This window comes from Copadichromis virginalis, linkage group LG8 (genome assembly GCF_057382275.1).
Source record: "Copadichromis virginalis isolate Kocher_CV1m ecotype Utaka linkage group LG8, C_Virginalis_male_GT1.1, whole genome shotgun sequence".
NCBI lineage: Eukaryota > Metazoa > Chordata > Actinopteri > Cichliformes > Cichlidae > Copadichromis > Copadichromis virginalis.
In genome coordinates, this window is record NC_140625.1 from 12753505 (window position 1) to 12775112 (window position 21608).

Sequence of the window (21608 nt, forward strand, 5' to 3'; positions counted from 1 at the left end):
CAGGTATGAGGGATGATACGGCAAAGGACATAGGACAAAAGATAAACATCGGTCAAATGCATGCTTGTTTCAGTGAGTGCATCTTTAAACATTAATGTCGTAAAACGCTGATTAATAAATAAAAACCTTGGTCAAATTTTTGGATATCCAATCTTATTGTCATCAAAACAAACCAAAACGCCTCTAATCTATAAATCAGACAAACTCTGTTAGCTACAAATTGTTGAAGAACAATCTGAGATACATTTTAAAGAAGGCACACTTTTAGGCAAAATCATTAAACACAATGGGGTAGTTATATATTTTGCTACATTTTAATTTAGAGGTAAAATAAATAGCAATGGTCATTGCCTCTACTTAAAGGAATAATAATAATAATAATAATAATAATAATAATAATAATAATAATAATAATAATAATGTGCAGGCTAAATCAGAAACAAAGGTCACTTTAATGTTTTTAAATTGAAGACACTAGCAGTACTTTTTAGACTAATATAACGAAAATATTTCACATTATAGATTACTTTGCGGCTCTATGCCCAAATGAACCTTTTATTGTCTATCTTCTCTCTTATTGCTCTTTATTTACAAATCAGGCGTATTGTTAGTTGGGTAGTCCTCACGCGCTCAAACACCTGCACTTATCCCCACTATACGGGCATGCGCAATAGCATCGAATCCAGTATGTTACCAATGTTCCCAACAAATCATTTCATTGTACAAAAAAAGACAATAATTCTGCCTAGGGTTGCCATACAGAGCAATACTGTTTGCCTGTTCTGACTTTACACAGAAGCAAATAGCGTGTAGCCTGAGGCCAATTAGGCTAGCTCAATAAAAATTGCATTAGCCCCCCCCCCCGCCTCCTCAAGCGAATGGGCGTAACCTCGAGAAACGACTCCACGACATTACCTGGATTTTAACAGGAATTCCTAATGGCAGCACGGTCTCTCCTCCTCGGAAGCGCTCATAAAGACAAGGAGTGAAATAGCTGGACTTCTTTGTAGAGGGTAGGGTAGCTTTAATGACAAGAACGGGGTAATGAAGACTGAACGTAGCCTGTAACAGTAGACACCTGGCGAGTGGGGAAGGTAGACTATGCCGCTGGGAAAGGCTTTGCTTCGATTAACGGTATTAATACTACCCACTGCCGCTAAAAACTAAACACCGCGTGAAAAATAATAATAAACCACAGGATGAGGTGCTCACCTGCCCGGTCACCTTTATCCGGACGCCCTCTCGATATGAGATGCAGGAAGAAGACGAAGAAGGTGTGAGATATCAGACTGACAGTTGCTGGAGCTCGGCAGCCTTTTTCCCCCCTCTGTGCAGTCACTTTCACAAAACCAGCAGCTACCCACACAAACTGCTATCTTTAACGAGACAGCACATAAAAGGGCTCGCGTGCTAATAGAAATGGATCCATTGATTAAAAGCCAGTAGGCTGCCGGTCTTGTTTCCCCTCCAAAGGACGTCCAAGAAGGCTTTGTGATGGCAAACGCGTGTTTTGGGCTCGTGCCCCTGTGTGAAGTTAAAGCCTGTCCACTGCCGTCGATGTGAACCCATGCACGAGCAGCAATAGGAGAGCAGAACTTGGAAATGTGCGTTTTCTAGTTATATAGTGACACCTAGCGGCAATCAAAGTCATTGCAGTTACAGTGCAGCTGCTACAAATACTCTTACTCCCATCCTCCTATTACTACCACCACTATTACAACTAATAATAATAATGATAATAATAACAATGCAGGATTACAAAAGCACACGTTGGTCGGTGTAATACTTTAAATTCACAGAGGTGTTTATTGTAAATTTGATTTCGATACAAATTATTTACACATTTGGGAGAAGAATTATTACATGTACTTAGAAGGGCAAACAAACATAGTGAAGCAAATAGACATACATGCTTATCATATAATTAAACATATGGCATCACTGGATCCCAAGCAGGTTGCTTCTTGAGGATGTTTTGGTAGTGTGGGATTTTGTGTTTACCACTGGTCAACGTAGTCAGAACTGTTAAGAAAAGAGAGATAGTTTTAAAAAATGGTTACATTACTTGAACTTTTTTTGCATCTTAATAAGTGGTTTGCAAAAGCGCTAAAAGATTTCTCATAGTTCAATAATATAGTCGGTTTAGTCTGAGTATTAATTAACTGTTGCTTTCTGGTAATGGGGCTCTTATTCAATATTGGTTATTAGCCTGCCTAGTAAATTTGATACACCTATTTCAATTTTTTCACATTAAAAAAAATTCTTCTAGGCATCATGGCATGTTACTCACCGTGGCTCAGTGTCTTGGTTTGAATTTCCTCCATACAGCAGCCAGGCCACTGCCTCCTCAGGGGCTGATCTCTTCCCATACCTGAAGAAAGTCCACACCAGCATATTTAACAAGTACGACTAAATATTAGAGGTTATTACTCACGTGATAACTCTCTCTGCTCTTAAGCATTAGCATTTCATCAAGTGCTCTGGTATGATACCATGAGCCTCACTATGACTTTCAACATAAGAACCAGGCAGGTCAGCTGAATGCTGCATGTTGAGTCTCTGAGAGCTTGTTCTTTCTTTGGTCTCTGCAGTCTGCATATCAGTTCTGCAGCTGTCTGAGTGCAAAGGAGGATTTTCAGGTTCACTGCCCACTGTACAACAAGGCAAACATACCAGTCAGCTCTGACTATAGTACTGAAGTCTCTTTACTGAAAATCAATGCCTGGCCGCTGAAGAGCAAACCTGCTTTTATTTGAGGTAGGAGAGGCTGCATTGTTAAGCCCTTTGAGTTCAATAGTAGATTCAGCTCTTTTAATTACCTTTAATGACATTATTGACTATACTCAGCATCCATCTACTAAACCTAAGCACCCAGACATGTAAAAATCTAATTTTGAATATTTATGACTCAGCTTTGACTTTCACCTGTCAGGAAACAAGGAAAATGAATAAAAATCTGTGGTGTTCCAGAATGTGTATTAAAAGATCTGGAGTATCAACAGAAGCATCACAGTCTGTCTGGATTGCAGAAAAAGAAAAATAGCTGGACTCTTCACCAGCATCTGAAAAGCCTTGATTTAAAGTATTGAACAAACCTTACGTGACTGAGTCATGTCACAACGGGAGGGCTTCCATGCCCCATTTGGCAAACCTTGCAAACCTGTCCTTGAGCCCAAGACTTTAATCCCTCACATCAAAGGAGACAGACTTTGTATCTGATCCAACCAGAGCATGAAGAGGTACCACATCCCTACAAGTTTATCCAGCATCTATTAGCCTTCTTCTCTTCTTTCTCACCTTTTCCATCTGACATATTAGCTTATTTAAGAAAACAACCTGATGCACACCCGGGTTTTCGCTACTCCTTTAACTTTCTTTTAGAGACTCACCTCTGTCTGGTGATGAGGTTGACATAGTGCCTGACGGCTGCGTGATATTTGGCCCAGTCCTCCGGTGAGGCGTCGCTCCCGGGGCTCTCTGGTTTGGGAGGGTAGGCGTCCGCAAAACTGCTCAGACACACCAGGATGCAGACGACGAGCGCTGCGAGCATCATCCACGATCTGAGCGTGTTGGCCATCTGAGGAGAGAGGAGAAACAGCAAGGAACGATCACATCAAAGGCAAAATCTGCTAAGGCTCTGTTTCACAGGAATAGAGAGTATTACAAAGGTTATATGAAAGTACGCAAAGTGCCAATAAGTTTCGAAGTGTGTGTGTCTGTTTGTGGTGAAGTTAAAAATCAAGACGCAACAGAGAAACAGAGTAAGAAATAACTTACTGTCTGATTTGTCTCCTGATGATCTGACTGTCACCTCGGCAGTGCACCTCTCTTGTTTCTCTCCTCTCAGTTCACGGTTTTTATATGATCTGGATGGACATCTGATGCGCACCGAGTTAACGATTAACCACACCCCCCGGCTTTAGTGGCCGTGTGTAAATGGGGTAATTATGTCCCCCACGAAAAAAAAAAAAACTCAGACTAAACTTATGTGCCTGGGTTCCGATATTTGGCTTTTATCTGAATTCTGAAGTTTTATTGGGTTTATGGGGAAAAGACGCTGATTTTACTGTTGGATTAGCCAGTGTGTGTTCAGCACCACGAACAGCGCATCAGGGCAACAATATAGAAAAGAGCACAAACTGCTCTTTAGAAACCATAGCATGGTGTTAATAGAAGTGAGATATATAATGTTTAACATGTGAGAGAAAACATTTTAACACACATTACATATTAACTCGGTAGCCTATCACTGTTCTCACATAGTCCTGCTTTATTTCACGATTACTCAGTGAACTGTTATTTTGTTACACTGCCTCGTTCCCATAGCGGAAGACTTTCTGTATTTCTTTGCATTTATGTGAATGAATTCATTCTATGATGCAGCAATGCAACTATAAATCCTGCTGCATACATTTTTAGTTCCCTTCACTTTCTTTCTTGGTTAAGAAAGAAAATTCTTTAACATCAAACCAGAGTTCCCCCCTACTCTCTCTCTCTCTCTCTCTCTTTTTAAATAGCATGTTTAAAAAAATCAAAATCAATAACACCACAAATCTCATAAATATCAAAGCTTTCTAAATCCTGGCATATTATTGTTAATTTGCGGACATTGTTGTCTATTTCCCAAAATAATTTTTGAGCCGAGCACAAGATCTTTATTAACTGATTCTGTCAGTATCAGAAAGTTTATATCAGTTGATCTTTTATTTGCTTTTATTTTTTAATAAACTTTTTTTTGGCACCTGGGAGTTTAATTTGACTAGACAAAGTAGTAATGGCATGCTTATAAGAGTTGGGAAGCCAAACTTCAAATTTTAAAAAAAAAAAGATTTGTGGAAATTTCTGCTTTACTTTAAGAAAAGAGACTTCTAGAATTGTCCTAACTTGTGTAATTATTAGTCTGAAAATGCTTAGCTTGCTTTGAATAATCACCGCAGCATGCATTATTCAAATGGCCATAAAACCTTTGTTAGGGTAGGGGTCATAGGCCACACATGAGTGTTTGGGCCATTGCACTCACGTGTAAGTGGCAGCAGTGTGCTTCATTTTCAGTGAATGCTTGAATTAAATGATTTAATGAGGTGTTGGAGAACCAACCAAACATCGAAAATAATAACATAACCTTCGTGATGCATGGATGTCATGTCACTCTGTCCGAAACACTGTGTTTACAAGATACCTTTCAGGTACTGAGTGCTGAGGCTGACTGTTAAACGCTCACGTGTGTGACCCGTGAAGCAGCTCCAGCGTATCTTGGATCTTCACAATTCGCTGTTCACTTCATGATGCCTGAAGGCATCCTGCAGTGCCTTTGTTGAGGTTTGTGTGCAAGCTGCACAAGATGGAGGTGTGCAGATGGTAAATGTTTTTTGTTTCTCTGCATTTTTTCACTTTTGAATTGTTGTGTATGAATTAAGCTGTAGGGGATACTTGCAACTCCTTGTTGATTTTGCAACCCAAAGGTTAGCTTGAAATTCACAAAGTCAGCAAACAATCATAAATCTGTTTGGTTTTTTTCATGCATTTTGCCCGAATCTTATTATATGATATTAGTTGGGATTAAACACGGGGATAAACATGACACAGATGTGCAATGCCACATAGATATTACGTTAGGTAATTCTCCAGAGAATGCTTTCAAATCATCCTCAGAATGCAAGAAAAGCAAAACTACAGCACAACTACAATACATACATCAAAAAGTCAACATTTGCAGTAACATTTTAAAGGCTCTTGTGAGATAATACATGAATCAGAGATGCTGTCATCATAGAGTAGAACATAAGAGCATGTTTGTCCTACTCGGCTCCCGAGGGAAGTCATGAAAACTCTTCTCTCCTGTGTTTTATAGAGTTGTAAAAAATAAAGGTTTTTCCTTTGTCTGTCCCTAAGCCCTTGTCAAAAAAACAAGTTGACGCAGGCATAAATTCCACCTGACAGCCTCTGCAAAGCTTTGGACAATAAACAAGAAATTAAAGTGGATGTTCCCCTGCCATAAAGGTTGTAAGTGGATTGTGGTATTGCCCGTTGATTGCGCTGACCATTTCTAAGCAATTATTGTACAATAATTCAAACCGATAGCGAGGGGCAATTGTGTTTTATACAACCAACGATGCTGAAATTGACGCAAAATAGCAAAAATGGAATTTAAATTGGTAAATCTTAGCTTTTAACAACCCGACGGGCTTGGATAGGCTGCTTAAATTACACTGATCAAATAATAAATAAGTAGTCTACTATTCAAGATGACCGATATTTGTCCTGTTCATTGTAAGCACCCATTTCCCCAAGATAACAGTGGCTATCCTATTATTTCTACTCCAGTGGTCAACCTCTTTGCACTCTCTCAAAAGCCCATAAAAGTCAATGGCAAGAAACAACAATATGCATAAGGCAAACTCATTAGCTTGGTGCAATGTTTGTCAGTAAACACCAAGAATGTAACAGGCCCCTGATAAGAGAAAGGGCAGACAGTGAAGTTTTCACAGTCGAATAAGCCCCAGCTAATGCACTTCTGAAGAGCAGTTTGGGCTCCTGCATAGAGGTGAAGTGTTTGGATTGCCATCAAGGCCAAGATAATAGCACCTGCAGGGGTGCCACTGATTTCAAAAAACTTTTTCTCTCTTGTCTTGTTCAGTTTTACCAACTTTTCTTTAGTGATATTGGTGCCGCTGATGTGTGTTACAGCATTAGGTATTACATTTAAAATGAAAGACTTCTTTAGCTTAGCAAAACTTAAGCAAATCTACTTACTGTAGGCATTTACCTGCATTCTCCAAACGTAGCCCTAAAAGCTTTTCTCCTGTAAGTCTGTCTTTACTTTAGATAGTAAACCCACCTCCATTTCCATTTGCATTACACAAGCTAGTTCCCAGTCCAAATAAGAACACACACACACACATACATGCAGGGAGTCCATTGTGGTGTAAGAGCAATCTGCCTGGAGAATGTCTGACTCCTTCCTGCCTTTGCAGACAGTAAGGGGGAAATGATTAGGCCCTTTTTATTTTGCCTTATCTCCCGAACGGGGTAGCAGCTAATATGAGCAGAGTGCTTTTCAGACAGCCAGGTCTGTTTGCACACCTCGGGAGACAAAACGGGGCTGCCCACCAGCAAAGGGCAATAATTCAAGAGCACATAAGTGGCTCGAAAGGGGTCTATGAGGGGCGCTGTAGATGGGAGGCCAAACATAGCACACATTTCTCTTTCACGGTACATACTTACTGTCTGTCTGTCGATGACACATGTGCACACACACATAAAATGAGCTTCTTCGCCACAGCAGGGTCAAATAACAGGTGCACAAGTCAGGGCTTCACATTTTCTCATTTGGTTTCCAAACCAGTGATACCTCGTATTATTTCCTTTCTCCCCTCCAGGGGCTTTCTCCGCCAGCTGCAGCATTCATCGTGACCATTTGTCTGTTTTGGGAAGCAGAGCTGACGCATTACATCAATATCCCGCCAACGGATACGTGTATGAACGAGCTGGCAGCGGCAGTCAGATGGGCGATGACACACAGGTTAGACAGCTCAAGTGGGGCTGATGATTTAATTCGGTGAATGTCCTCAAATATATTACAAATTAAGGAAGCCATTGTGTTATTTAGGTGCCCAACCTGTCCCCTGAAAATCTGTCACGCTCTATAATGTGAGGTGTAAGAAAAAAGGAGATCATACTAGATGTGATTGCAAAGCAGCTCATGGAGATATTTGATATTTCCTGTAAGCTGTGGGGATTTTGAATCTGTGGGGGATTGATTTGGGATATCTTCACGATGGACTTGGCAATTACTCAAAACATGGGAGAATCTAAATGAAGAATGCGCCCTGGAGCCTAACAGGCACGGTGCACACCTACCAAAGTCAATTCTTTTAGTAATTACACCAAATGAGTTTCATGGAACTAGTTGGTCATCAATAACTAATCAAGCAACAAAGAGACTCATTGTTGTCTATGAATGCACGTGTTGTGTGTCCATTTTTAATTCACAAAGGTTACATGTGCTCCTTGGATGCCTTAAAAGGCCTTTAATTAATGCAAACTGTTACCATGATTACTGTTATTGAGCTGTTTCTTAAAGGGGACCCGTGCTCATTTCCTGCTACTGCCAGAGCTGCCTGCCTGAGATGACTGTATTAAGAATATCCCCTCTCACTGATCATCATATTCGCCTCAGCTATTTTTCTCAAGTTCCATTTCCCATTATAAGAAATTCTAATGCAAAGTCTCGGTTAAATGGCCGGACAAGAGTGCAGACATTTCAGTTAATGTATGACTTGCTTAAGCGCGAAATAAGGCGTGCATAATACGAGTCAAATTATATAAGGGCGTCGCAAAGTGGCTCAGAGTAGGTTTACTTGAATGAAGGACCATTTTTTGAACATAAACTAACCAAGACACAAACATCCAAGCAGGTGGATGCCAGGTGGAGAGGAAGAGACTGAGCAGTTCATCTGGGCCAGCTTTTAAAGCCTGGAAGGCCCAGGTGAGCTGCATTACTGGTGACCCACTCATGTCAGCCAATTATCAGTAAGCGTAGGCCAGGACTTCCTTGAGGTAGTGGGAGGGGTGACACGATGAGTTACTCTACAGGTGACTGGATTCTTAGACAGGGTTAAAGACAGACTTTAGCTAGGAGTGATAAAAAAAATTAAAATGTGCAGTTTTAACATTTATTTGGTGAGTTGTGCTCTTAATAAATGTTGTAAAGTAGCCAAAGATAACATTTCCAGACCTCCAAATCTCACTGATAAAGAGGATGGTGTAGCTCAGATGGGAAGTCAAGAAAACTATTCAGTGCCCCGAAATTCATGGTTGCCAGTAATGAAAATATCTCTATATCCATCCCGTATTCTTGATTTGAGATGGTTCCTAACAAGATCTCTGGACTCTTTCATAATAATGTATCTCAACAACTGCACTGACTTCGTTTAATTCAATATGGTGATGATAGTCTCCAAGTAAGCTTTTAATCTACAGTGGGAGAACCACCCATCCCACATCCTTCATCAAATCCCTGCTACTGTTCTTATTATTCTTTAACCCTTAACCTCCTGAGATCCAGGTACTTGTCTGGGATGAATTTTTAATTTCTCCTGCTGGAATTAGTTGGACCTGATAAAAACAAAAACTAACAATCACGTTTGATATAAATAGTGTAGAAAAGCCGAAATGTGATGCCTGTAAGTGAGTTTGTCCAGTTTGGCTTTCAATTAAGCATTCCTGGTGCTAAATCAGCTGCTGCAGGACACTTTGAGCTATTCTGTTACAGAGTTGGCGTTCTGTGTCAATGACATGATGATAACTAGTTGCCGTGGTGCTCAAATGTGACTCCAATGCAAATGCAAATAAGGAAATTGGATTTATTGACTTTGGGCTCCATTCCCAAAGTAACAGCTAACATGTATGCCTATGTGAATCAGTTAATAATGTGGATAATATATCTTAAATAGGATTTGTATGACCCAAAAGGTGCACATATGGAGTGTGTCATGTATACAGTGAGTCACTATGAAAACCTCACTTTTGCAAGGAACACAATGCACGCAATCTCGTGCACTTTTGTGCATTGGCAGTATCTTTACAGACGTGTAATGTAACAAAAAGAAATATATTATATAAACTTTTGAGCTGCGTCAGTCCTCGCTTGTTGCGTTGCCAATTTGAAGGAAAGGTTTTTACAACAGATTGCCTTCCTCGGTGAATGGAAACTTGAGGCAAATGGCTTGTATGAGTGTGGCCACAACTAGTAATGTTTTTTTTCTTGACTCTGACCAGCAGCAAATACCCTGGCAGTTTTGCAATCAATCACTTTAAATCTCAGGCTTTAAAGTGTGTGTGCGTGCACGTGTGTGTGTGAGTCTTTGTTTACCAGCAGAGCCTTTGAAAACAAGCGGTGATATTGGAGTAGCCTGGAGAGCCGGTGAAAGATAGCGCCATCAAGAATAAACCACAGACAACAACAGTAATTGTTTCAGCTTAAAAAACAAAAAAACAAAGACACAAAGAAACTTGAAAATAAATCTACAAAGACATCCATCTATTTTCTTAACCACTTACCGACTACAGCATCAGAGGGTTTGGAGCCTACGTCTGACTTTGGGAATAAAGGGTAGGGTATTTTGGGTTTTTTTTTGTTGTTGTTGTTTTTAAAGTACTGGGTATGAATTCTGGAATTATGTCAATCATCACAGTTGATTTTGTGACCACTGATCATAAAATCGAATCATGCTTGAGTCCCATGTGACCATTTGTGTCAAATTTAAGGAAATTTCCCTAAGGACTTCAAACGGCGTCTCCTTGATGATGACGGGACAAATGGATGGAAAATTCCTCTCGCTGGCTGTCACAAAGGCATAGCGAGGCAAAGAGGTGGCCACCTCTGGATTTGCCCTTGCACAACATTGAGGAGCTAAACAATGCAGAGGCAGCTCTTCAATCACAAGAGGCAAATAAGGCAATAAGTATATAAAGGTTATGTACACTTTGTAACTATAAAGTGTAATAGCTGTCAGATGTGATTTAAATACATAACGACGGCATTTTGATTATACACACAAGCACTTGCATACACATTTAAGACATGAGACACGCTAATTCCATCTCTTAAAATGTGTCTATAGGTGAGACGCTTTGCCTTGATTGGTTGGAGGGACCACACTGGAGGTGCGAGTCCGCCGTGTAATGGCTTATGCCATTACAAACGAGCTGGCCTCGGTACTCAACTGAGCAGGGGAAAAAACCAAGGACAAACCAAGGTCATTTAAAGATACAGCGCTGTGCAGATGCATATTTGGTAAGTTTTACCGTTTATTGTAGTTTTATGAGCCTAAAGTGAACAATAAAGGGATCAATTGATGTGCTGGGTGTGTTTCACATTTCCTATGTCCGGTTTTTGCTATATTACTTTGTCTTTCTTAATAACAAGACTTTCATGTCCGGTTAATCTGGAGATGGAGTCTTTGCAAAGATCCATCTCCAGATTAACCGGGTTAGGGTTAGGTCTTCAGCTTGTTTAGTCCTCGGGTTGTACAGTTTGTACAGCCCGAGGACCCCATGTTTATTTTGTTTTAAAGGATACACGGCACACCAGGCTAAGACTCACTTTTTCCACTCATAGCTCTTACGAGTACTGGCGGCAGTCATAAATATTGTAAAAACATAAATTGCGCCCTGATGATGGCGCAGTTTATGTTTAATGGCAATTAAAGCTCTGGTCATGCATTTGTGTGCTGAATTTAATGGCAGCCCTTCCAGTTGTTGGTTCACCATCTCACCAAAGGACTCCAGGTATTCTCGAGCTCTTTTTCAGTCCAGTCCTTGCCCCTGACCATTTTCAGAGGAATATTTGTTTGTTTGTTGTTAGGCCACTTAGCAACACTGATGATTCAAGCAGAAAAAAGGCAAGAACCGATGCTGTGATTACACATAACAGACAACTTAGCAAATAACCAATTTTAACTCGTATTTGTAGGCACTTTATTCCTACCAGCCTGTCATAAAAACACACGTCTTTAGTCAAATCTATGACAAATCCCAAAGATAGTTTACCTGACATGAAATAGTATTTTTGTTCCAGCAAGGTGATTCCAAAAGAGCTGTTAACATGAAAGTTGATATATATAAAAACTAACTGCAACAGATGACGAGTATGTGAAAGTCATATCCTTTGGAATTAGAAAAACATCAGCAAAGACCTGTCACAGAACCTGCCTGAGCCTTAACATTACTGAAGCAGTGAGAACAAAAGGCAGCCAACATCCAAAGAAGAGCTTTGAAAGTCCTTCAAGACATCTGGAGAACTAATCCTGAAGACGATTTTTAAAAAATATGACAAGAAGTAAGAGTGTTCAGGATGCATTGAAGAATAAAGGTGGTAACACCAAATGTTAACTTTTGACCTCATTAGAATTACTGTTTTTTCTTTATTTACTCAGAAACACAGATGTTTGCACATTTTAATAAGTCAATTTCCATTATTTTGCTTACAAAATGTAAAGGAAGGAGGGGAGGATTGTGAAATATGGGCCAAAAATCAAACCAAAACTGCACATTACCACAAGTTTCCTTTTTTTAAATAGCAGTCAGACCCAAAATACACTGTGAATCGTGAGGGATCACAAATATCCTAACCGGCTGGGTCATACGTTACAGTTTCCTCTGTAATAATGTGGCAACAATAAACATCCTGTCATTAATGTGAACCAGCGTCAGATTAACATGTACTATCTCATCTCAACACTCTTTATCATCACAGCTATCTCCATAGGCCTATCTCACAAGCAGACCATCTGTATTTCCCTATAAAAGTGAGATGAATGATGTTAATCAGCACATGGGAGCTCTGTGCATCCCTCAGCTCCACCTTGTCCTGCTGTAATAAAGAAGACTGCCTGCCTGAATAATTACTCTCATCTGTCTAAGTCATATGAGCACAGAGCCGACGAGGGAAACAGAAAAAAAGAAAGCTTCGCCCAACGGCTTCTTTCTAGAAAACCGTGAAACAAACAACTCTATTTTTGCAAATTTGTTACACTTTACAACTCTTTATGTAAAAGAAAGTGTTGAGAGGAAGAGTTTTTACAAAAGGACTTTATTCAGCTGAAAACAAGATGTGGAGCTGTTAAACCAAACAGAATGACTTTAAAAATAAGACAGTAAAACTAAGTCACGTTAAACTTAAAAATGGGCCAATCAGAACCTCAAATGTGAAATATTCAAGAACTCAGAAGTACAAACGTACAGTATGAATGAAAACCATTAAAAACATATAATAGACAGCTGTTTGTCCCTTTTTTTAATGATTCATTTACACAGCATTTACTGCATCTTTTTTTCATAACTAATACAAAAAAAATCTTTCATTTAGGGAAACATATTGCCTTTTAAGCACTAGCCTCTTCTTTTTCTAACAATGTCTCTACCATCTTGGGTAAGAAAGCTTCCAGGAAATGAAAGAAGTCTTGAAACACTCCTGTCTTGTCGCTGCTCGGCTCTAACTTGAGCACTGCCCTTGTGCTTTCTGTTCCTCCCAGCATCTGGGGCTGAACATTAAACTCCAGGGGTTCCTTGAGCTCTGGCTCTTTTTCAATTATGAAAGCCGTAACCTGGGACTCCAGCTCCACACAGCTGCCCTCTGGCCTCGAGTCAGCATCTTTGATCAGCTCCCGTTTCACTTTCCTCCTGCCCGCCCACACTACGTGTTTTTGCATGCACATCCATGCCAGGAGCTCAGGCTTCCCTCGTCTCGCCATTCTTGGCTTTTTGCCTTGCGGCGACACCGAAGCATCACTGCCAGAAGACAGCGGCCTCTTGCCACCGATAACAACTGTACCCAGAGGGCTGGCTTCGATTTGGGCTTCAGCACCGTCAAAGCTGTCACTGAGTGACGATGTGACAGAAGCTTGTGTAGTTTCCATTTCCTCAGCAGAAATGGACGAGTCCTCGCCAAATACAGCATCTTTAGAGGGAGCGAGGTGACACTTGAGAATGTTTTTCAGTACTTCCTCCACAGCAGAGCAAACTCTCTGAAACCACAGCAGCCGGAAACCGTCTCCCGCTGCGTGCAGTTCGTCGCGCAGTCGTTCTGGGAGCGAGGCCGACTTGAACGGGATACTGATGGTCAGCTGCTCTGTTTTGCACGGTGTCGCTTCCCCATGTGGGCTAAATAAGCGCACCAGGCCCCACGGTTTCCCCTTAGTAGATTTTCGCTGATACTGCAGGCTGCGGCAGTACTTCTCAGCCTCTTGGCACTCCCTCTGAAAGCTGCGCTGACACCGTTCATTCAGGTTTCCTGCTACATTGTGGGAAAGCTCAAAGGGGTCTAAGAGGTTTAGGGGGCCAAGTTTGGGACGTTGCTGATGGGCCTTGGTGGACTGGTCCTCTTGCAAAGCATCGTCCTCTTTATTCTGACTGAGGAAATCTGTGATTGGAAATGAACGGCCCTCCCTAACAGATATAACACTACTTGCAAAATCAAACTTGGCATAAAAGGAGAAGAAGGCAGCCAGCAGGGTACCTGGACAGAGAAACGATTTGTTTAGAGCGAGCAAATCTCTGACTAACACATTTCTTTCTTTACATTTTAACTTTAACTTACAGAGCTGCTGAGTGTTCTTGCTGGGGGGAACAGCAATTGGCTGACTGGGGAAGGTGCAGTTCCAGCCTTCAATCACACACTCTTCCTCCTCACCTGCAATCAAGTTAATAATTATTAACACAGGTTAAACAGTTAATACATAAGCTAAAGTCACAGTATACATTATCTAAGTTACCTTTAATAGAAACGGTCATTTTAGTCTGTCTGCAAGACAAAATATATTAAGAAGTATTTTGTTTTTTATTAAAGTTTTTCTTTAAATTAAACAGTTAATTGTAAAAGTAGGGTCAGGTAACTCTCGGTGCTCATACACTCAGATTTGTTCCTCAGTGCAAGTGATGAGAGTTGAGGGAATTCAAACTAAACAGTAGTTTAAGGAAGAAAAATTTATTTATATAGCATATTTGACACCAAAGTGCTTTACACTAAAATAAATTCGAATAAACAGACACGCATTCACAGGGTTTACATGAAAAACCAAACAGTAATCAATCATCCAAACAGAGGTCCGGCAAAGTTTCCAAAAGCATAACAGAAAAGCTGTGTCTTTATTTTAGATTTAAAAACAGCCACATATTTGTCTGAGGTCATTTGGGAGGTCATCCCATAATTTTTGGTGCAACTGCAACTTCTTTTTTTTTTTTTTTTCTCCGCCTGTCCCATTTGGTTCTTTAGCCATCAGAATTGTTGTCTGAAGACCAACAAGGATACCCAATGGATTTACTTTGCCAAATGGATCATCGTGGCATTGCCGTATTGGTCCATTTGGTCGATCTTTGTTTTTATTATTTATTATATTTTATTTTCAGATGTTACAGACGGGACAGACATGAGTGAGGGATAGGAAAGGGAGAAAGAAAGAGGAAGGAAAGGAAAAACAGAAGGGGAGAGGGACAGTGAGAAAGGGGGGGAGAAAAAAAATAAAAATCTCCTGGATCACCTGTTGAGAGAAGAATAGAAAACAAGCAAAAAAAAGACAAAAAAACAAAAAAAACAAAGCAACATACTAAACACAACACCATCGCATTAATCTAGCTAAGTGTAAACAGCAGTAAATACTAAATATTCAATGTTGTTGTGCAGCACGCAGGACAGATGTGCTTCGAAGTAGCAGCCAAGAAAGGTGTAATTTGGGTCTACGAGCAGTGAACACCCGTGTGATACCCAACCTGACATATAGACACAGACATACAGGCACACACAGATACAAACATCCATTCCCACCCTCATGCTCTCATATGCACTTACTCCACACTCAACCAACGTGGAGACAGACATAAAGAGACGCTGTACACACGATCACACTCCCCAAGCGTACTCTACAAACCGGGTCTAGGTACCCTTGCCCCTGGAGGGGGGAACTGCACCCAGACCCAGGTGGTATTACCCTTTTCCCTGCGGTGGGGAGAGGCAGACCACCCCGACTCCGTAGCAGCAGGGAGGCCCCACACTCCAGACCGCAGTCGGACGGCCAACTCCACCTAGCCCTCCCGCTCCAGCAGGCCGCAGAGAATGGGGGTGGGAGAAGACTCCAAACCTCCCTCCACCCGCTCATTGTAGTGTTGATGCATGTGTGTTCTAAGGTGCAATTAAAACCCAGGAGGGCATGGAGCTACCTGCCAGAGAGCAGCAGGTAAGCGCATAGTCCCTCCTGCTAGCCCTCAATGTCTACGTGTATTTAAAATTGAGAGGTGGGCAACGACGCCAGGGGTGAGGTGTACACCCTGATGGTAATTTGGACTCCGTGTATCGTGCCCACCCCCAAGATCCTATATGTATGTGTAATGAGAGTGTGAATAATGTGAATGTCTAAGTTGTGGGATAAAATTGAGGCAGAGGCAGCCAGAAGGGGACAGAGGGGGGGGGGGGGGGGGGGTAGCCTCCTCTGCACCCTGGTGACATACCCCTACTCCAAGGCCCTGCATGTGTGGGTGGTTGTGGTGGAGCAGGAAGAGAGAGGCAGCTGGAGATGCCTTCTCTGGAAATAAACTTAAACCACAGAGTGATTGAGAAGCAAACCTTAAAGATCTCCAGGGAGCGTATCCAACACGAGACAACAAACTGTGCCACTTTATACTGGACTCTGTAATGCACCAGAGCCAAAGCTGCCACCGCTGGAGGAACGTGACCTCGCTTTTTCGTCCTACTCAGTAATCAGCAGCTGCAGCGTTTTGGACTAATAGTAAACAGGCAAGGGATGATTGATTAACTTCAGCATATAGTTCATTACAGTAGTCCAGTTTATGTGTAACAAAGACATGCATAATCCTTTCCAGATCAGAAGGATTTTGTTTCTGAGCTCTTGATCTATTCCTTTGTCAAATTTCTCATTTTTGTCAAAGATTGTCTCAATGTTCTTAACCTGTGTTTTGGTACAAAAAGAAATCTTAAGGGGTCGTGAGCCGCTGAAGGAGCCATGAACAGTTTGACTCTCCCTAGGACAAAAACCCCCCGAACATCAAAATGGAAATATATACACGAGAATATATTTTTTCTCTTCCTGAAGCATTCTTCAGGAATCGTTCTCCAAGCTTCTTGAAGGACATATACATTGGAACTAACATTTACGAGGTGTGTTTGCTAGTCCCAAAAAATGTCTGTTAGCTACAAAAAACAAAACAAAAATAGACTGAGAAAAAGACAAGTAGTTTTTTTTTACTTAAGTCAGAGGTAAAGCCGCGTGTTCAGCTTGGGGAAAGCAGATTGCTGTTTAATTACTACAGTTCGAAGAAAGAAATATAAGAACTTGAATGAGCAGAACAGATATCTAAAGCTTTGTTAGCCAAGCTGCAAAAAAGCCTTTTTCACTGAGCTGTACAAATCTAGGTATGCAGCCGTCAGGACCAGCTTTGTGATTTCCCAGAAAATCACATAAAATTAACACTGAGCAGAACTGAGTTCAGCTTATTGGTGCACCCACAAAAGCACCTCATGTGGACCCTTGGGTAAATTAACTGGCCACCTCTGACGATCACTAAATACTCACTGTTCTACCTCTACCAACCTCCGTGCATATTAATGATGATATTAACCAAAATTTTTCATTTGGATTCATCACTCCATCAGACCCATTGCCACTGGTTTTCAGCCCAGTTCTTTCTCCCTGTGCCTCCTTCTTAATAATGGCTTCTTGACAGCCACCCTTCTACTGAGACCATTTCTCATGAGGCTTCAGTGAACAGTAGGCAGATTAACTGGTCAGGTGCATCTCTCACATCCTGTGTCAGAACTTTGCTGGATTTTTTTCTTAACGACTTCAGATACTGTTCATCCGCTATAGATAGTTTTTTAGGCCTTCCACTTCTTCTTTTGCCCCCCCTTGTCCAGTCTGCTCATTTTCTAAGCAAACACTGTGCAGAGATAAACCAGGCTTTAAAATTAATATTCTGTTCATTTTTGTTCCTATTAAACAGTGTTATCTTTGGCATTTTTCATAGATTCAACTAAATAAAAAGAGAACAGATTATGTGTTTTTGTGACAGGCTGCTAGTAACAAAGTGCCTAAATTTAAAAATTGCTTAGTTGCTTGTTATGTGTAGACACAACACAGGTTCTTGCTTTGAATTAGGTGCCTTTTTCATCCTTGGATGACTCACAGCTCAGTTCTAAGTGACTTAATAAACAAAGAAACATTCCTCTGATATTTGTCAGGCACAACAACTGGATTGAAGAGGATTTAAAAAAGCAGCCAATGCCCAAGGAAGAGCTTTGAAAGACCTTAAGAAAGCCCAGAGAACTATTGCTCAAAACCACTTTAAAAATGATTAGCAAGTCTGGCTCCTTGGAAGCAAAATATAAAGAAATGAGGGGTGGCTCAAAACTTTTGCACAGTACTGTATTTAGTTGGTTAAGTATACAAAAATGTCCTTGTGTGAAGTGTAGAAGCGATGCAGCACTTACAGGCCAAGTCTTTGAGCTGATCCACTGTAGGGAGGACAGCAGGCTCACAGTTTTGCAAGAAGAAGATGATCAGCAGCGTGAGAGCGTAGTTGTTCAGAAGGGGACCGGCACCACTGGGATTACCTACACACCACAATGTGACAGCATTACTAAGAAGAAGAAACGAATCAGAACACAGCCACAAGTTTTTTTGGGGGGTTTTGTCACCCGTTTGTTTACGCACTCGGACTGACGGTGACTCACGCAGCCATAACATCATTACAGTTCACTAATAAACCCGAATAACTGTTGTGCTGCTGTGACAACTGGAATAGAAGAACCATGGCTCAAGAGTAAAGGTAATCACCAGAAAGGCAATTAGTAGTGTCAGTGAGCAACATTCATTAAGATTTTAATATGAGTCGACACTGGCAATACAAGAAAAAAAGCTGTTTGTGTCGTCTTATTTCATCATAACAAGGTAATAAAATTGTAAAATCACTCTTCTCGCATCAGTGATCTAAGAGGCAGTGAAGTTCTACTGACATCTGTTGACCAGAAAATGAAATAACCACCTAAAATACAGAGGAAACTGAAACACGGGCATCCGTTTCAATGATCTTGTTTTAAGTTGCTGCGTCTTACCGGCAAGCTGCTTCTGCTTGGCCCAGTACCGGATCGTGTACACAAGAGGCCTCAGCCTTTCATCAATCCCTGAGCACAGCTGGAGGAAGCGGGTGTTTCTTACTGCTAGTCTAGTGAGGAAAAACAGCTGTTACGCTCACAGATAAAATAAAAACAGAGCTGAAGACAGCAGATGCTGCACAATATTGCATTCGCTCACCAACCTGTTATTAATGGTGATGTCCCCCTGCAGGTTAAGCTCACGGTGATGGAATTTGACAACGGGGAGACGAGCGCTGCTGACCACGTGGACTTTATGCACGCTGGGGACGCAGCGTTTCAGGATCATCGCCACGAGGTCGAGAACCTCAGCTGGAGCGGCTGTGGACAGGTCGATATCAGACAGTATAGAGTCCTCAGACCGCCCATCGTCTGACACGCCTTCCCCTGGCTGAAGAAAGAGGGAATCTCACCAAAGGCGTCTTCTTTATCGAGCTACATGTGTGATATTATGTGACCAAATGTGCGCATCGAACCTGTTCTGTGGTTGACTTGGCATGAGCCTGGAACACCTTGGTGTGTTCTAGGTCTAAGAACAGGTCCAGGTCACATGAATGGATGCCAAACGTGTTGACAGATGAACCAAATGGGAGAATCTGGCTGTCTGCAAACCACCCAACATATGGCCACAAAAGTTAGAAAAACATTTCCTTCTGCTCTTTTCCCCTCACCAATATGCATGCAAGACCTGTGTACGGGTATTTACAAAGATCACCTGGGAAAAACTCTACAAAAATCTCCTGCATGAGTTGAACCAGCAAGCTTCGGGCATTCTTTTCATTTTCTCCCAGCTGAAATTGCTCAACAACATGCTGCATCTGGGCGTTCACCTAGAGGGGAACAAAGGGCAACACCGTAGTCCCTTTGTTAACAAACATATATGTTATAAGCTCGTCTAGTCTATTCTCAAAGCTGCATATTTTCGATTACACTAAACTTGTCTATTAGCAGAGTCGAGAGTTTCATTGCTCCACAAGCACCAAACAAGTGTATTTGTCATTTTTTAAAGACACACACATTTTAGCAAAGTTTAAAAGAGGATGCTTACAGACACCAACTGACACAAGTCGGGTTTAAGGCAGTCAAGAACTTGTTGGAGGTTCTCGGGATCGTTCTTCTTCTTGGGAATCAACTTGAAATTCTTCTTTTCCCGAGGTTTGACGCGCAGCTTCAGGCCTTTCAGCTTATGCTCAATACAGGACAGAGCTGCTTGGATGCTGTCTGTCTCGCTGAATTGCACGATGGCATACACACCCTGTGAGCGCAAAGGGATAAAGTCATGCTTTAATAGAAATGCAGTAATTTGGGGTTGCTTTAAGACTGTGCACATCTGGATCGGGTATAGTTGTCTGACCTTGTCTTTGTCAATGATGACATCTGCGACTGACCCAAACTGCTGAAAATACTCCGCTAAGTCAGTTTGGGAGATCTCAGGATTGATGCCACCAACGAACACGCTGTGGTCTTCCTGGGTCTTTCTAGTGGCGCGCACGCCACTCAGTGTCTGATGCTTCTTCCCTTTCAGATGCTGATCCAAACTTGCCGCTGCAGGACAAAAATAATGCTTCAATAAAGTTCAGGTACGGGCTCTGGAACGGGGCAGATGCATCTCTCAGGTCCTGTGCCAAGTGTTTGCTGTATTTTTATTTTATTTTATTTTTTTAACTTTGAGACATTGAACATCTGCTACAGATAAGTGGGTGTTTTTTTAAGCCTGACATTTTTTAAGGACACACTGTGCTGGTTAATAGCTTTTTAAGAATCATCTTGTTTATTATTTTGTGCCTTTTAAATTGTGTTATCTTTGGCAGTTTTCATAGACTCAACTAAAGAAATGTGAACAAAATATATATTTTTGCAGCATGCTGCTAGTAACAAAATGCCCAAATATACAATTTAAAGATGGTTTATTTTTTTATTTTTGAATGAGCCAAAGGTATGCGTTAACCGGCATAATAACCAAAAGATTACTCTGAATATGGTCAGGTAAAACGACTGGACTGTAAATGAGTGAAAAACAGTCCATGTCAAAAAAAACAAAACAAAACAAACAAAACCTTGAGGCTGGAGAACTAGTGCGCAACAACACTTTACAACATGGCAAGAACGTCTGGCTGCTTGGAAGGAAACTATAATCCTTCGGATCAAGACTTTTGCAGTGTTGTAGAAAAAATTACGAATTTTCTGAGTAATGTTAAACTTTAAAGCTACGGAAAATAAAGCAGACATAACTTAGTAATGTATGTGTAATTTGCAAAGTGCGGTAACACTCATTAAACTTATGACGGAAATGACTGCAACGTTCAAACTGTAGCCGCAGTTTTATTAGTTATCTGTAAATTAAAGAAACTATTACATTCACAGCACTTCAACAGACTCGTATATGGTTGAGTTAGCTTCCGTTACTTACAGTTGGATAAATTGACGTTGCACAGGGTGCACTGAAACCCTCTCGGCGTTGTTTTTATGTCAATGTCCTCTGACATGATGTAAAGAATAAGTTATAACGACAAACGCAGGAAGCACAAAAATCGCTAGCCAAGTTTGAGGCCAACAACCTTCCACGCGCCTCAAATCTCCCTCCAGCGTCGACTCCGCGTTTGCTTTCAGTCCGTCACCAAACTCCGTCCGGGTTGCTCCCATGTTTTTAATCATACAGTTCCTCTTAGCTTTTGAACTAGAGCACTCACTGTAGCAGGCATAGTCTATGGAAGTTTATTTATAAAGGGGTGGCATTGAGGCCATAGAGAAACGCTAACATTAATTAAAAAAAAAAAAAGAAATATTTTAAAATTTGTCCAATTTCACTTGAGGTCTCTAAAGTAGAATTATAAAATGCATCATTTTAAAGCCAATTTATTTCAGCTTGAAACCTTTAAGCCTTTCACTTAAGGTGAACTGTAAACCTACTGCAGAATAGAGCTTAAATTACAACCTCTGAGGT

General features: G+C 41.2%; 3 protein-coding genes across 4 annotated transcripts in view; all 3 read right to left on the reverse strand.

The window, feature by feature from the left end:
• mpp2b (MAGUK p55 scaffold protein 2b) overlaps positions 1-1274 on the reverse strand; it is a 46419-nt gene extending 45145 nt beyond the window's left edge. The window contains exon 1 of one of the 2 annotated variants that reach the window (XM_085465858.1): positions 1213-1274. The gene's annotated coding sequence lies outside the window, so the exon portion shown is untranslated. Of the gene's footprint in view, positions 1-915; positions 1011-1212 lie in introns of those variants that run through there. The other variant, XM_085465859.1, reaches the window with a different exon arrangement.
• A 506-nt stretch (positions 1275-1780) lies between these two features.
• On the reverse strand, positions 1781-3854 carry LOC146702837 (peptide Y). The gene is made up of 4 exons (XM_085467211.1): positions 3778-3854; positions 3390-3577; positions 2291-2371; positions 1781-2022 (listed from the first exon to the last, which is right to left on the reverse strand). The coding sequence occupies exons 2-4, from the start codon at positions 3575-3577 to the stop codon at positions 1998-2000; spliced, it is 294 nt and encodes a 97-aa protein (XP_085323337.1). The 5' UTR covers positions 3778-3854; the 3' UTR covers positions 1781-1997.
• Positions 3855-12576: 8722 nt separating this feature from the next.
• On the reverse strand, positions 12577-21295 carry tut1 (terminal uridylyl transferase 1, U6 snRNA-specific). Its single transcript, XM_085465860.1, has 10 exons — positions 21075-21295; positions 20019-20209; positions 19713-19919; positions 19380-19494; positions 19141-19268; positions 18829-19055; positions 18626-18735; positions 18002-18124; positions 14102-14194; positions 12577-14020 (listed from the first exon to the last, which is right to left on the reverse strand). Exons 1-10 carry the CDS (start codon positions 21148-21150, stop codon positions 12888-12890), a joined length of 2403 nt encoding a protein of 800 aa, XP_085321986.1. The 5' UTR covers positions 21151-21295; the 3' UTR covers positions 12577-12887.
• Positions 21296-21608: the final 313 nt, after the last annotated feature.

Excerpts from the sequence above, each read along its gene's own strand:
- LOC146702837 (XM_085467211.1), bottom strand. The coding sequence starts at position 3,577 with ATGGCCAACACGCTCAGATCGTGGATGATGCTCGCAGCGCTCGTCGTC. Across the intron at positions 2,372-3,389 it reads AACCTCATCACCAGACAGAG|GTATGGGAAGAGATCAGCCC; the intron begins GTGAGTCTCTAA and ends GACTTTCTTCAG. Across the intron at positions 2,023-2,290 it reads AACCAAGACACTGAGCCACG|TTCTGACTACGTTGACCAGT; the intron begins GTGAGTAACATG and ends TTTTCTTAACAG.
- tut1 (XM_085465860.1), bottom strand. The coding sequence starts at position 21,150 with ATGTCAGAGGACATTGACATAAAAACAACGCCGAGAGGGTTTCAGTGC. Across the intron at positions 20,210-21,074 it reads CAACGTCAATTTATCCAACT|CGGCAAGTTTGGATCAGCAT; the intron begins GTAAGTAACGGA and ends TTTGTCCTGCAG. Across the intron at positions 18,125-18,625 it reads CAAGCAGAAGCAGCTTGCCG|GTAATCCCAGTGGTGCCGGT; the intron begins GTAAGACGCAGC and ends TGTGGTGTGTAG.